At 44.5% G+C, this 13,697-nt stretch overlaps 2 protein-coding genes across 4 annotated transcripts in view; one reads left to right on the top strand and one right to left on the bottom strand.

Annotated features, from left to right (window-relative positions):
• The window catches only part of LOC130283291 (uricase-like), a 36,902-nt gene extending 35,988 nt beyond the window's left edge, over nucleotides 1-914 (bottom strand). The window contains exon 1 of the mRNA XM_056532553.1: nucleotides 746-914. Coding sequence (XP_056388528.1) covers nucleotides 746-775 — 30 coding nt within the window. The 5' untranslated portion in view covers nucleotides 776-914. The remainder of the gene's footprint in view (nucleotides 1-745) is intronic.
• Nucleotides 1-13,697, top strand: part of DNASE2B (deoxyribonuclease 2 beta) — a 43,174-nt gene that overhangs the window by 3,947 nt on the left and 25,530 nt on the right. The window contains exons 1-2 of one of the 3 annotated variants that reach the window (XM_056532549.1): nucleotides 5,966-6,147; nucleotides 10,958-11,087. In XM_056532549.1, the coding sequence (XP_056388524.1) occupies nucleotides 10,984-11,087 (104 nt within the window). In that variant the 5' untranslated portion in view covers nucleotides 5,966-6,147; nucleotides 10,958-10,983. Of the gene's footprint in view, nucleotides 1-5,965; nucleotides 6,148-10,957; nucleotides 11,088-13,697 lie in introns of those variants that run through there. The other 2 variants (XM_056532551.1, XM_056532548.1) reach the window with 2 other exon arrangements.

Below are 13,697 nucleotides of genomic sequence, written 5' to 3'. Positions count from 1 at the left end.
TCCTGATGTTGGTGGTCTCCATAGTTTAGACCAGTGGTCTCCAACCTGCGTACCTCCAGATGTTGCAAAACTACAACTCCCAGCATGCCCGGACAGCCAACGGCTGTCCGGGCATTCTGGGAGTTGTAGTTTTGCAACATCTGGAGGTCCGCAGGTTGGAGACCACTGATTTAGATCTTCAGATGTTGGTGGTCACCATAGTTTAGACCTTCAGATGTTGGTGGTCTTCCAAGTGTTGACCTCCAGATGTTGATGGTCTTCATGCTGTGGACCTTCTCCTGGGAGTTGTAGTTTTGCAACATCTGGAGGTCCGCAGGTTGGAGACCACTGGTTTAGACCTTCACTGTTGGTGGTCTCCATAGTTTAGACCTTCAAATGTTGGTGGTCTCCATAGTTTAGACCTTCAAATGTTGGTGGTCTCCATAGTTTAGACCTTCAAATGTTGGTGGTCTCCATAGTTTAGACCTTCAAATGTTGGTGGTCTCCATAGTTTAGATCTTCAGATGTTGGTGGTCTTCAAAGTGTGGACCTCCAGATGTTGATGGTCTTCATACTGTGGAGTTGTAGTTTTGCAACATCAGGATGTCCACAGTTTGGAGATCACTTCTATAGGAGCTGCCGGACCCCTCTCGAGTTAAATACAAGACAAGGGGCGACAGTCCAATAATTTACCAGCATGCACTTCATCATGGGATATTGAGGGTATAACACATATTTTTTTCATTATCCATCCGGTTGATCGTACCTTGAGCGTTCCGCCGTAGTTCTTGGCCATCCTTCAAGTTGTGACAGAAGCTGTATTATTCCTGCTCGCTGCTTCTCGTAGTAGTTGTTTGTGGAGAAGCCTTGACCAGGGGCTGCAATTGTACACAGACTCTGAGCCAATCCGCTTGTGTTTTCTTAGTTGAGTAACTTCTACTAAAAGGGTCACAAATATCGGTGACCGTCAATTACTGTTTAACCAGAGTCTTGTTTCTCTCCTTAGAAAACATTTGCCAGCTAAAAAAAAATTTCTTTTACTTCATAGGTTCCAACTTTTCCTTATTGATCATGGAGGTGGTAGTTTTATTAAATGTGTAGCCATTTGAGGGCTCGTTTTTTGCAGGAGCAATTGTATAGTTAATGGCCCTATTGTGGAGAACGTATTATGTTATAAAAACTTTTTTTTCATCTTTTTTGGGAAACAATAGTTTGACTTGGTGGGGATAATCTTACAGCATTTGCCATATGGTATAAATAATAGTAAATAACTTTAATCTTCGGATGAACACACTAAAGACACAAAATTTCAATTTATTTTTTTTATATTTTCACTTATGCAAAATTGAAGGGGTATTCCAGGACTTTCTTCTTCGGCCTTTGAGCCCATAATGGCAATTTATAATACAATGTAAAGGAAAAAATGGCTTTTGTTGTATTTTTTTTATTTTTTTTGTATAGTTTTAAAGCTTTTTTTTATATATATTTTTAGTCCTAGTAGGGAACTCATATGTATGCTAAGATGACCAATCTATTAACTTTAATTAGACCCTGGGATGCCCTAATAACCCATTGGCATCTTGTGATCGTATTATGGGTAGGGCGCAATGGGCTGGCAGAGGGGGCACCCTGCTACTGAGATGCTGTCGTACCTAATGAAAAGGCCCAGTAGGATAACGGAGGGGCCACATGGGATGGGCCCCCCTCCCCTCCCACCTGATTATATGGTCATGTAGAGGTACAGGTTAAGAGACGTTATGGCAAGGGTTAATTGTATGTCTAATACCGTGCTGAGTTTCTAATAGGGCCGGCGTGTTGCTGGGCAGATCGGGTGAATTATCTGATTGGTTGTTGATAGCTACGGCGGGAAGATTGAAGTCTATATAAAGTACTGCCGGAACGAGCTGGTGACCAGTTTGAAGTAAACCCCGAAGGAGCAGCTTGCCCATCCCTCCCTCCCTCCCCGTCACGGTCTGTTATGAGGGTGTAACTTATAGTGGACAGCTAATTTTAAGTGGGGGTGTCACCCAGAGTTTTCTGAGTGGACAGATGATGTTGTGAGTATACACCATGTTTATATCTTTTTTGATGGTTTTATGAGTTATTTAGATATATATTAAATGGTTATTATTAATTTATTGATTATTTATTAATAAAATAAAGATTTACCCTCAAACGGCCATGGCCTTTCACCCACTTACCGTAGTTGTAATGTCTTTATTTGGGGGGGAAGTTCGGGGGGTGGAGTGACATTTAAAGTTTATGAACCCTTTAGGTACTTTACAAAGTAAAGTGAATATTTTTATTTCCAATTTTTTTTTGCCCATTTTTTATTTAAATTATTTTTTTCGGCAGCATAGCAGGTATTACCAACACATTCTAGTGAATATTTATCACCTCAATTCCCCAGTTTTTCTAAATATCCCATATATCGCCCTAGTGTGCTACCTGACTCACACACGATGCCTCCTTTTTCTTGGAATATTTTGCAGTGCCCACTGTGAAATACAGACAGTAAAAAACCCCAGAAGTGACCCCATTTTGAAAACACACAGTTTAAAGGGCTACTCCGCTGCTCAGCATTTGGAACAAATTGTTCCGAACGCTGGAGCCGGTGCGCCCCCATGGACTTGCATTGAGGGGGCGGGGCGTGACGTCATGAGGGGGCAAGGATATGACGTCACGAGCTCCCGATGCCGGCTCCAGCAGCGTAGTACCCCTTTAAAGAATTCATTTAGTGGAGTAGTGAGCATTTGGACCTCATAGGTGTTTGAGGAATGTTTTTTCATTAGGACGTGAAATTGAAATTTTGATGCGTAATTTGCACTTTTAGCACCAGTTTTCTTACTTTTGACAAGGGACACAGAGTTAATAGCATCCCAGACTTTGTTACCCAATTTCTCCTGAACTTGCCAGTACCCAGATGTGGCCTGTTATCTGCTTGAATGGGCAGAATGCAAGGCTCAGGAGAGACAAAGCACCAAGCCAAATGTCAGGCCTACTGCACTGAGCTTAAATTACAGAGGCTCAGAGGTGTAAAAATAGTGGAAACCCCAGAGAAGTAACACCATTTTGGAATCTACATTCCTTAAAGGAGTACTCCGCCCCTTGCCATGTTATCCCCTATCCAAAAGATAAGGGACAACATGTCTGATCACAGGGGGTCTGGCTGCTGGGACCCCTCGATCCCCAGGCGGGTGCTGCGGCGTTCATGAACTTGGGCTTCCGTGTTCGTGAAGTCACGCCACTCCTCCTTCATTTATGTCTATGGGAAGGGGTGGGACGGCCAGTAAACAGCCGCCATGACCCCTTCCATAGACATGAATAGAGGGAGGGGGCAGGCTTCTGTGTTCATGTGCCTCGCAGCGCCGGCCCGGGGATCGCGGGGGGTGGGGGCTTGGTGGGGTGGGGTCGGGTGTCTCACCGTCCGGACTCTGCGATCAGACATGTTATCCCCTATCCTTTGGATCACCCCTTTAAGGAAGTAGAATTTTGACTGAGGAGAGTTTTGTCAAAAGCTAATGCTCATGGGGATTGTGAAGAGTGAAAGTTGGGATTGCACCACAGATTTGCCATTTCAATCCCTAATATGTTTTGCTTCCACAGATTTTGTTGGAATTGTTTTAGGGTAAAATTTTAATAATTAGCAGCATACAGGACCAAAGATTTTGCTGGAATGGTTTACTGGGCTCCACCTGTTCAGGGTGTTGAGCAATGGATTGGTGGGCACAGGGGTTAGTCTGCACCACCATGTACTCTATTAGCTCATCCGAATAAAAGGGCTTAAAAAAATCTCCTTCTCGCTCAGCCCTTCATATGGGAATTGCACTTCTGGAGTTATGGGGTGTATAATATAATCTACTGAGTCTGCCCATGTGGGGTCAGGGAGCAAAAGGGCTCAGAAGGGTCAAAAAATGGCAGAAGGGCTATGTGACTCAGGGGAGCTGGCCTGGGATGCCTTCTTGGCGGTGGCACATCAGAGAAGGAGTCGCTAGATGTGGAGTCTTCATCATCCTCACTAGCAGTCTCCGTATCTGAGGTCATCGCTCATATGCCTCCTGTAAGGTTTTATTATATCTTATGCTTCAACACGTGTCATTATTATTTATTTATTGTAACAATGGGGTGACAGGGAAGGGGTGTCTATTTCCAACAGGAAAGGTGACGAGGGGTGACGGTCTTAGGGGACACAGGGGCGACAATCTCAGGACGGCTGCCCTACAGTTATCACTGCCAGTCAACACGCCGCAACCCCAAGAGGAAAGGTGACAAGAGGGGAGGGAAGGTGACAGCGGACGTCTGATTTATGGTAGGGGCACACGTAACGGATCCGCAGCATATTTTGCGCTGCGGATCCGCCAGTGACCCAACATAGTGTGCCTCCAGCTGTTGCCATCCACACCCCGCCCCCTGGCCTGCTCTCAGCAGTAACCCACCGCTCCGGGCAGCCACACAGGGGCCTGTGAGTTTCCGAGTGCACTCCAAGGCCCGTGTGGATGCTCAGACACTCCCTGAAGGGAACGGGTGACTGGGTCACGAGAGGAGGATGGATCATCACAGGTAGGGTAGGGGGATGGATTTTAGGGGGATGGCAGTGTAAGTGGCAACAAGGGGAGGGGAGGTAATAAGGGTATGGAGCCTTTTTATTAACAGTTTTTAGCCAATCCAGTGTAAGGGTGCATGCACACCACGTTTTTGCTATCCAGTTCCCGTATACGGTTTTCCTTCAAAAACCGTACTAAAACGTATTGAAAACCGGATGTATTGACGTAACATTGCAAACCGTATTGCAAACGCATCATACGGTTATGTCCGTTTGGCGACTTTTACCGTTGGGCCCGGTTTTTCAGCCGTGTTCGCAACCGGAGTATACAGCGTTTTTAGGTCCGGTTGACCAACCGTATCCTAACCGGATACGTTTTTATTAACATGGAAGTCAATGAGTACCGGACTAAACCGTATGAGTGTACGGTTGCATCCGTTTTAACCCCTCCATTTTTATTATTGTACATGTGCAATGCAAGCCAAAACACCCCACCTTCTAGAATGTTCTTTCTGGAAAAACTTTATTTAAAAAACATGGCGAACATTGACAGACGTATAAGTTTTTTTAGGGCGAAAACGTATACAACCGGATTAAACCGTACATCACGATTCAAACCGGATACAGGTTGATCTGTGTGCACACGGTTTAATACGGTTGAGTCCGGTTTTTGCCTATCCGTTTTTTACAAAAAAACTGATACGGGAACTGGATAGCAAAAACGTGGTGTGCATGCACCCTAAGTCTTTTTTGTTTTACTGTTGTCTCTGACCTTTCCCAGCACTACATGTTGCCAGAGACAATATGTCATAAGTCACATGGTCTTCAGGGGGCATGGCTATGCTACAGTAAGTGGGAGGATAGCAATACATTAAGGGGCACTACGGTGGAAAAACAAATGTTTTCAAATCAACTGGTGCCAGAAAGTTTTACAGATTTGTAAATTCCTTCTATTTCAAAATCTTAATCCTTCCTGTACTTATCAGCTGCTGTATACTAAAGAGGAAGTTGTGCAGTTCTTTCCAGTCTGACCACAGTGCTCTCTGCTGACACCTCTGTCCATGTCAGGAACTGTCCAGCGCAGGAGAGGTTTTCTATGGGGATTTGCTTCTAATCTGGACAGTTCCTGACATGGACAGAGATGTCAGCAGAGAGCACTGTGGTCAGACTGAAAAGAACTCCACAACTTCCTCTTTAGTATACAGCAGCTGATAAGTACTGGAAGGATTAAGATTTTGAAATAGAAGTAATTTACAAATCTGTAAAACTTTCTGGCACCAGTTGATTTAAAAACATTTGTTTTCCATTTGTTTCCACCAGAGTTCCCCTTTAAGTAAATCCCTTCCACCCTGCTATTAGCCCACCCACTGCAGCATAGCTACACCCCCTGGAGATCATGTGACTTAGGACATACTGTCTCTGGCTGCATGGAATGCTGGGAAAGGTTAGAGATTACAGGAAAATAAAAAGACTTGTAATACAGCACTTTCGGGTGTGGGGCCCTTGCACGAGTTTGAGAGATCTCTGGTCTGAGAGGTTGCAGCCCAGCTATACATGTCTACAGCTCACCTACCGCTCATCTCACAAGTAATAATAATAATCCTTTATAGTATCTTCAAGATCAGGTGGGTATCCCTCACTGAGCCCAAAGTAAGCCTTGTTTATGATGTATAAATCCATCGTAAAGCAGTGGTTTCCAAACTGTGGACCTCCAGCTGTTCCAAAACTACAACTCCCAGCATACCTGGACAGCCAAGCTGGGAGTTGTAGTTTTGTGACCGCTGGAGGTCCACAGTTTGGAAACCACTGTCATAAAGAATTACATAGTACATAGTTAGTACGGTCGAAAAAAGACATATGTCCATCAAGTTCAACCAGGGAATTAAGGGGTAGGGGTGTGGCGCGATATTGGGAAGGGATGAGATTTTATATTTCTTCATAAGCATTAATGTTATTTTGTTTCAGGAATGTATCTAACCCTGTTTTAAAGCTGTTAATTGTTCCTGCTGTGACCAGTTCCTGAGGTAGACCGTTCCATAAATTCACAGTCCTCACGGTAAAGAAGGCGTGTCGCCCCTTGAGACTAAACTTTTTTTTCTCCAGACGGAGGGAGTGCCCCCTCGTCCTTTGGGGGGGTTTACCCTGGAACAGTTTTTCTCCATATTTTTTGTATGGGCCATTTATATACTTATATACGTTTATCATATCCCCCCTTAAACGTCTCTTCTCAAGACTAAACAATTGTAACTCCTTTAATCGCTCCTCATAGCTAAGATGTTCCATGCCCCATATTAGTTTAGTCGCGCGTCTCTGCACCCTTTCCAACTCCGCAGTGTCCCTTTTATGGACAGGTGCCCAAAACTGAACAGCATATTCCAGGTGAGGCCGTACCAATGCTTTATAAAGGGGGAGTATTATGTCCCTGTCCCTTGAGTCCATGCCTCTTTTGATACATGACAATATCCTGCTGGCTTTGGAAGCAGCAGCCTGACATTGCATGCTATTCTGTAGTCTGTGATCTACAAGTACACCCAGATCCTTCTCTACCAGTGACTCTCCCAGTTTAATCCCCCCTAAGACATACGATGCATGCATGTTATTAGTACCCAGATGCATAACTTTACATTTATCCACATTGAACCTCATTTGCCAAGTGGATGCCCAGACACTTAGTCTATCCAAGTCATCTTGTAACTTATGCACATCCTCTATAGACTGTACCGTGCTACAAAGCTTGGTGTCATCTGCAAAGATAGAAACAGAGCTGTTAATACCATCCTCTATATCATTGATAAATAAATTAAACAACAGCGGGCCCAGTACTGAACCTTGGGGTACACCACTAATAACCGGGGACCAATCAGAGTACGAATCATTGACCACCACTCTCTGGGTACGATCCATGAGCCAGTGTTCAATCCAGTTACAAACTAAAGTTTCCGAAGCCCAAGGACCTTAACTTACCTGTCAGACGTCTATGAGGGACAGTATCAAACGCTTTAGCAAAATCCAGAAACACTATCCACAGCCATTCCTCTATATACAGAGCCCCCTCTATATCCACAGCCATTCCTCTATATACAGAGCCCCCCTCTATATCCACAGCCATTCCTCTATATACAGAGCCTCCCCTCTATATACAGAGCCCCCCTCTATATACACAGCCCCCCTCTATATACACAGCCCCCCTCTATATCCACAGCCATTCCTCTGTCAAGGCTTCTACTCACCTCTTCATAAAAGCAAATTAGATTGGTTTGACAACTTCTATCCTTAGTAAACCCATGCTGGCTATCACTTATAATACTATTATCCCCTATGTATTCCTGTATGTAATCCCTTATAAGTCCTTCAAACAATTTACCCACAATGCACGTTAAACTTACCGGTCTATAGTTTCCTGGGGAAGACCTAGAGCCCTTTTTGAAGATTGGCACCACATTCGCCTTGCGCCAGTCCCTTGGCACAATACCAGACACCAGAGAATCTCTAAATATCATGAACAAGGGTACAGATATTACTGAACTTACCCCTCTAAGAACTCTTGGGTGTAGTCCATCCGGCCCTGGAGATTTGCTTACATTTACTTTACTTAATTTACCTTGTACCATCTCTACATTAAGCCAGTTCAGTACATTACATGATGTGTTACCAGCACTGACCTGTACATGATGTGTTACCAGCAATGACCTGGCCAATGTCAGCTCCTTCTTCCATAGTGTATACAGAACTAAAGAACCCATTCAGTAGCTCCGCCTTCTCTTGATCGCCTTTGACAACCTCCCCATTATCATTATTAAGGGGTCCTACATGCTCTGCCCTTGGTTTTTTTGCATTTATATATCTAAAAAAATATTTAGGATTAGTTTTGCTTTCTTTGGCCACCTGTTTCTCATTTTGAATTTTTGCTGTTTTTATTACATTTTTACAGATTTTATTAAGCTCCTTGTACTGTTTAAATGTTATAGCTGACCCATCAGATTTGTATTTTTTGAAGGCTATTTTTTTGTTGTTTATTGCTCTTTTAACATCATTTGTCAGCCATGTAGGATTTAGTTTTAATCGTTTATATTTGTTCCCCTTTGGTATATATTTAGCTGTATAGTTATTTAGAGTTGATTTAAAGATGTCCCATTTACCTTCTGTATCAGTATTTGAGAACACCTCCCCCAGTCTATGTCCTGTAGTGCAGCTCTCAGCCCAGGGAAATTTGCCTTTTTAAAGTTATATGTTTTTGCCTTCCCCGTCTGTCTTTGTTTTCTACATTTTAAGTGAAAAGTAACTATATTGTGGTCGCTATTACCAAGGTTTTCCCGCACAGTTACATTACAAACCAGCTCTGCGTTGTTGGAAATGATCAGATCCAACAAGGCATCACTTCTTGTTTGGTCCTCCACAAACTGGCCCATAAAATTATCCTGCAATAAATTTAGGAATTGTCGCCCCTTTGTAGTTTTAGCCAATTAACGGATTAAGCTTTGGTGCTAGTGAAGAAGACTATGTTAGCAGGTCCCGAACATTATATTAGGACCAAGCTATTGATAGGCTACGCTCACACAGCGGAATTTCTGCTGATAAATTCTGCTAAATTTAAAGCACATTGGGGGAGATTTATCAAAACCTGTCCAGAGGAAAAGTTGCTGAGTTTCCCCTAGCAACCAATCAGATCGCTTCTTTCATTTTTTGTAAAGGCCTCTGAAAAATGAAAGAAATGATCTGATTGGTTGCTAGGGGAAACTCAGCAACTTTTCCTTTGGACAGGTTTTGATAAATCTGCTCTTTTCAGCACACACAAACTCTGCAAAAAAATCTGCAGAAACTCAGCAAAATGGAATAGCAGAAATTCTGCAATGCAAACATAGCCGCTGCTCAGCGTTTGAAACAAACTGTTCCGAACACTGGAGCTGGAGCGTGTTACATCATAGCCCCGCCCCCTCATGACATCACACCCCACCCCCTCAATGCAAGTCTATAGGAGGGGGCGTGACGCTGAGATCTACCATGCAGCACCCACCTTTAGCGACTTCCGGAACCGCTGGAGGTCCTCAGGCTGACGCCATCTCGACCACGAGGGTGGAGCATAGTGACGTCACGGCTCCGCCCCTGTGTGACGTCACACTCCGCCTCCTCAATGCAAGCCTATGGGAGGGGGCGTGACAGCTGTCACGTCCCCTCCTATAGGCTTGCACTGAGGGGGCGGAGCATGACATCACACGGGGGCAGAGCCGTGACATCACTATGCTCCGTCCCCGTGATCGCCAGTAATCAGACCCAGAGCGAACGTGCTCCTTTGTATAGGGGATAAGATGTCTTAGCGCCGGAGTACCCCTTTAACAGCGTCCGTTGGATGTATTGTTTCTTTGTGCTTTATGTTTATATATTTGTGCTCTCTTGCCAGGTGAATGCCCTGGTTCACATAAATGTTTGTTATATTTTACGAAAATTCCAATAAAATTTAGTTAAAAAAAAAATAAAAAATTTGCATGTGGAAAAAAAAACAAAAAATTTAATGAATACTCATCATTACGAATATATAGCACTATATTCTATTCGCGAAATGGTGATATTCGCAGTTAAAATTAGCATTACGACTATTCGTGCTCATCACTACACCTGACCAGCAGCACATTTTTTAATGTAGGGAACATACGAGTGAAGGTAGGTATTTTAAAAGAGGTATCCAGCATTTGAAAACCACTGGGGCCCCCTGATCTCTAACACGGGGGCCCGATACTCCCTGCTGTGGTGGGTTGCCACACGTTTCACGCATTGTCTATAGGAGCAATGGAGATATCCGAGTGATTTACTCGGGTACTATGGTGCTCCCATAGACAAGGCATGAAGCGTGCCAACCCACTGCAGCAGGCAGTTTCGGGCCCATTCTGGAGATGGTCAGACCCCACATGATCAGACATTTAACCCCTATCGTGTGTAGGGATTCCTTAATTTTTGCAAAGGGCAGTCCTGCCATATTGGTTAGAGATGAGCGAACTTCCAGTAATTTGATTTGTCACGAACTTCTCGGCTCGGCAGTTGATGATGACTTATCCTGCGTAAATTAGTTCAGCTTTCAGGTGCTCTGGGGGGCTAGAAAAGGTGGATACAGTCCTAGGAGAGAGTCTCCAGCCCACCGGAGCACCTGAAAGCTGAGCTAATTTATGCAGGATAATTCATCAACTGCTGAGCCGAGAAGTTTGTGACGAATCGAATTACTGGAAATTTGCTCATCTCTAATATCGGTGGGATCCGCTAATGACGCAATATTTGGGGGCAGTCGGATATGTAGATTGCCTGTAACAGAACGTCCCATAACAGAAAATTCCAGCGTCCTCAACTATAGTGAAATTCTCTAAAACAAGGTTAATGATACTGATCACATGATGGGACTTCCTGCTGTGGAACAGGATCAGAGATGATGGCACTTCTCCTTTACAGCTATTTTAGAATCATTTGGAGAGAAGATGATGTCCGGCCTGTGGTTCTTTACAGCGTTCTGTACGTGTGGCGTCTGTCTTGTTACGTGTGAAATCGCTTGTCGCAACGAAGATGGAGATCCCGTAGACTGGTGAGTAATGACTATTGAAGCGACGCTTCGTGCTTTACTGAACATGCGCCACTCTTCGAAATCTACACTAATCGGCAGGACTTGTTTGGGGTCCCTAAATACTCTATGGGACATGGACTGGGCCCCTGGATACTCTTGCAGAGGTCTCCAAATTCTGGACTAGAGATGAGCGAACTTACAGTAAATTTGATTCGTCACAAACTTCTCGGCTCGGCAGTTGATGACTTTTCCTGCATAAATTAGTTCAGCTTTCAGGTGCTCCCGTGGGCTGGAAAAGGTGGATACAGTCCTAGGAGACTCTTTCCTAGGACTGTATCCACCTTTTCCAGCCCACCGGAGCACCGGAAAGCTGAACTAATTTATGCAGGATAAGTCATCAACTGCCGAGCCGAGAAGTTTGTGACGAATCAAATTTACTGTAAATTCGCTCATCTCTATTCTGGACCTCTGGCTGTCGCAAAACTACAACTCCCAGCATGCCCGGACAGCCAACGGCTGTCCGGGCATGCTGGGAGTTGTAGTTTTGCGACAGCCAGAGGTCCAGAATTTGGAGACCTCTACAAGAGAATCCAGGGGCCCAAAAAAAGTTCTTCCGATTAGTCCATAAAGCCCCATTTCCATAGATTATCCAGGGGCCCAAGCACATGTTCTCCAGAGTATAAAGGGACCCCGAACAAGTCCTGCAGATTAGTCCATAAAGCCCCAATCCCATAAATTGGAAGTTGATTTCTGTAGAGTTGATCGAACTTACAGTAAATTGGCTTGTAGCGAACCTCGCATCTCGGCTGTTGATTACTTTAGTCTGCGTAAATTAGTTCAGCTTTCCAAGGGCTCCGGTTGCCTGGAAAAGGTGGATACAGACCTAGGAAAGAGTCTCCTAGGACTGTATCCACCTTTTCCAGCCCACGGGAGCACCTGAAAGCTGAACTCATTTATGCACGATAAGTCATCAACTGCCAAGCAGAGAAGTTTGTGACGGATCGAATTTTCTGTAAGTTCGCTCATCTCTAATGACAGTCTTAGGCTGGGTTCACACTACGTTTTCTCCCATACGGGAGCGCATACGGCAGGGGGGAGCTAAAAGCTCGCGCTCCCGTATGTCACCGTATGCGCTCCCATATGTCATTCATTTCAATGAGCCGACCGGAGTGAAACGTTCGGTCCGGTCGGCTCATTTTTGCGCCGTATGCGCTTTTACAACCGGACCTAAAACCGTGGTTGACCACAGTTTTAGGTCCGGTTGTAAAAGCGCATACGGCGCAAAAATGAGCCGACCGGACCGAACGTTTCACTCCGGTCGGCTCATTGAAATGAATGACATACGGGAGCGCATACGAAGGCATACGGGAGCGCGAGCTTTTAGCTCCCCCCTGCCGTATGCGCTCCCGTATGGGAGAAAACGTAGTGTGAACCCAGCCTTAGGCTGGGTTCACACTACGTTTTTCAACTAGGGTTCCCGCATACGTTTTCCATCAAAAACCGTATGGGAAAAAAAAGGGATGGAACAGTATGGGAAAAAGTAAACCGTATGGGTTTTTAAACAGTATACTGTTTTTAAAAGTGCATACAGTTCCGTCCGTTTTTGTAGAAAAAAAAACATCATACGTTTTTGAAAATTTTGTCCATTTTTAATGGGAGGGGTCATGGGTGGGGACTTTAGGATTCCAATGCGCATGTGCAAAGTAAAAACTTATACGTTTTTCCCGTATGGAACAGTATACGTGTGCGTTTCCCATTGACGTCCATGTTAAAAAAACGTATGCGGTTGCAGTACGGTTTTTAAACCGGAGACAAAATAGTGGTCAACCACAGTTTTGACTCCGGTTTAAAAACCGTATTGTAACCGCATGTTTTTTTTAACATGGACGTCAACGGGAAACGCACATGTATACTGTTCCATACGGGAAAAACGTATGCGTTTTTACTTTGCACATGCGCATTTGAATCCTAAAGTCCCCACCCAACACCCCTCCCATTAAAAATGGACATTTTCAAAAACGTATGGGTTTTTTTCTATAAAAACTGACGCAACTGTATGCACTTTTAAAAACAGTATACTGTTTAAAAACACATACGGTTTACTTTTTCCCATACTGTTCCATCCGTTTTTTTCCCATACGGTTTTTGATAGAAAACGTATGCGGGAACCGTAAGTTGAAAAACGTAGTGTGAACCCCGCCTTAGGTCTCCTAGGTCTGTATCCACCTTTTCCAGGCAACCGGAGCCCTTGGAAAGCTGAACTAATTTACGCAGACTAAAGTAATCAACAGCCGAGCTGCGAGGTTCGCTACGAGCCAATTTACTGTAAGTTCGCCCAACTCTAGATTTCTGGAGTAAATCATAGAATATCTAAAAGACCATCACATCACCCTCCAACTAAACTCTGCCTGTTTGTTGTTGAGTACGTTGGTACAAATGGCGTAAAAGGGTGCTGCCACCAGAACTAACTTATCCCCCGTCCACAGGATAGGGGATAAGTAGCTGATCCGGGGGTGGGGTGTTGCACAACCACTGGGGCCCCCCGGCACTCTCCTGAGTGGGACCCCATTCAGGAGAGCATGGGGGGCCCTAGTGGTCAGACCCCCTGCGATCAGCTACTTAATACTTATC

The sequence above is a fragment of the Hyla sarda genome, chromosome 7 (genome assembly GCF_029499605.1).
Source record: "Hyla sarda isolate aHylSar1 chromosome 7, aHylSar1.hap1, whole genome shotgun sequence".
Classification (NCBI taxonomy): domain Eukaryota; kingdom Metazoa; phylum Chordata; class Amphibia; order Anura; family Hylidae; genus Hyla; species Hyla sarda.
This window is presented reverse-complemented; position numbering and strand designations above follow the sequence as displayed.